Source organism: Saccostrea cucullata, unplaced genomic scaffold (genome assembly GCF_032062105.1).
Source record: "Saccostrea cucullata isolate Sc308-1 unplaced genomic scaffold, CSIRO_AGI_Scuc_v1 ctg20174, whole genome shotgun sequence".
NCBI lineage: Eukaryota > Metazoa > Mollusca > Bivalvia > Ostreida > Ostreidae > Saccostrea > Saccostrea cuccullata.
The window spans coordinates 1-1,460 of record NW_026937707.1 but is presented as its reverse complement, the minus strand read 5'-3'; the positions used below and the strand labels follow the sequence as shown (position 1 = coordinate 1,460).

The 1,460-nt window shown below is 36.8% G+C and overlaps 1 protein-coding gene across 1 annotated transcript; it reads right to left on the bottom strand.

Moving 5' to 3' along the window:
* Positions 1 to 363: 363 nt before the first annotated feature.
* On the bottom strand, positions 364 to 1,324 carry LOC134248719 (uncharacterized). The gene is made up of 2 exons (XM_062731122.1): positions 892 to 1,324; positions 364 to 689 (listed from the first exon to the last, which is right to left on the bottom strand). Exons 1-2 carry the CDS (start codon positions 1,322 to 1,324, stop codon positions 364 to 366), a joined length of 759 nt encoding a protein of 252 aa, XP_062587106.1.
* Between the last annotated feature and the right edge of the window lie 136 nt (positions 1,325 to 1,460).

The following is a 1,460-nucleotide window of genomic DNA, read 5'->3' as shown; positions in this document are numbered from 1 at the left end:
CACGGCACCTGATCCCAACTCTGATGTTTTGGAGGTTTGTGTTTGCTCTGCTCCTATAATGAATATTGTATTTTTTCTGGACTTTGATCTTGAATTCTCATATTTCTTTCCAAAAAAAAGATCATACGGTCAATTTTTAAATTTATTTTCCTACTATGAATTTTAATCTCATACAAGGTGAATGAAGAAAACACATTAGAGATACATGTAGCAATATGTGATTTTTGTGGAGTGTACATCAAAATGGTTTCACGGACAAACGGTTATTCTCTTTTTTGGGTTATGCAATTCAGAGGTACAATGGAAAATGGCACGGTGTGAACGGATAATACGATGAAATCGTCGAGAAAATTTTCATTAAATCTATGCAGTGGTGGCGTATTCAATGGCATTTAAATATCTTATTTTCTTCACTTGTCTTTTTTCCATTTGAGCAACAAAGAGATTGTCATTTGAATCTGTACACAGTCCCCAGGGTTTAGTCAGTCCACAGGGTATGTAACTGATGAACTCTCCATCCTGATCAATGATGTGGACACAATCATTGTTGACATCAGATATAAGGATATGGTTATGAATGTTTGTGGTGATTCCTCGTGGACTGAATGGTTTATATTTTGGAGTAGGAGTAAGTCCGGTGTAACTAAATCTCAGTTTCCCGGCAAGATTGACCACCACTACAGCTCCAGCTCCATAGTCAGACACACAGATATCCAGGTTCCTGTTCTCACAAATATATTTAATATAACTGGATGAATACAACGGTTTTCCTTTATTATCAAATTGAATAGTTTGTATCTTTGTGGAGCCAGAGTAACGGACAACTTTTGATTGGTAATCATCATCACTAAGCATGGTAACCAGGAGGTCACCAGAGGAGGAACTACAGACACCAAAAGGTCTCCAGTTCTGTAATCTTTATCACCTCCTCTGTCTCCTTGTTCTTCACTATATTCACAGTCCTATCATCGAAATCAGAATAAACTAGATCTCCGGCTTTTGTCACTCCGATGACTGAAGTGTTGTTCCCTGACTTAGTTGATATTGACTTGAGCAGTGATCCCTGGTTGATGCTGTAAAGTTTCATGGTGCTGTCATCTCCACTTGTCCAGATTTCTTCATCACTCAGGCAGGCAACATTGTAAAGTTTGTTATACCCAGTGTCTACAAAATTGATGACTGTCTCTGATGATTTCTGTATTTTCTTCTTGTTGTAGCTATGTTCATCCGAACTAACAGAATTACATGATAAGGCTCCAAACAGTTTATTGAATTCTTTACCTATGATTTCTCTGGGGATGAATTTGGGTAAAGATAGAGCCATTTCTTGTTCTTGTGGAAGATTTCTGTATATATTTATGTTGGATGTGCCACTTAACAATTTGGACAAGTCATTTGTCTGTAAAACAATTTCAGTTGAATCGATTTCATCCTTTATGTAAGAAATTTTCTTGTTTATG

Excerpts from the sequence above, each read along its gene's own strand:
- LOC134248719 (XM_062731122.1), bottom strand. The coding sequence starts at position 1,324 with ATGGCTCTATCTTTACCCAAATTCATCCCCAGAGAAATCATAGGTAAA. Across the intron at positions 690-891 it reads AGAACTGGAGACCTTTTGGT|CTGGAGCTGTAGTGGTGGTC; the intron begins GTCTGTAGTTCC and ends CTGACTATGGAG.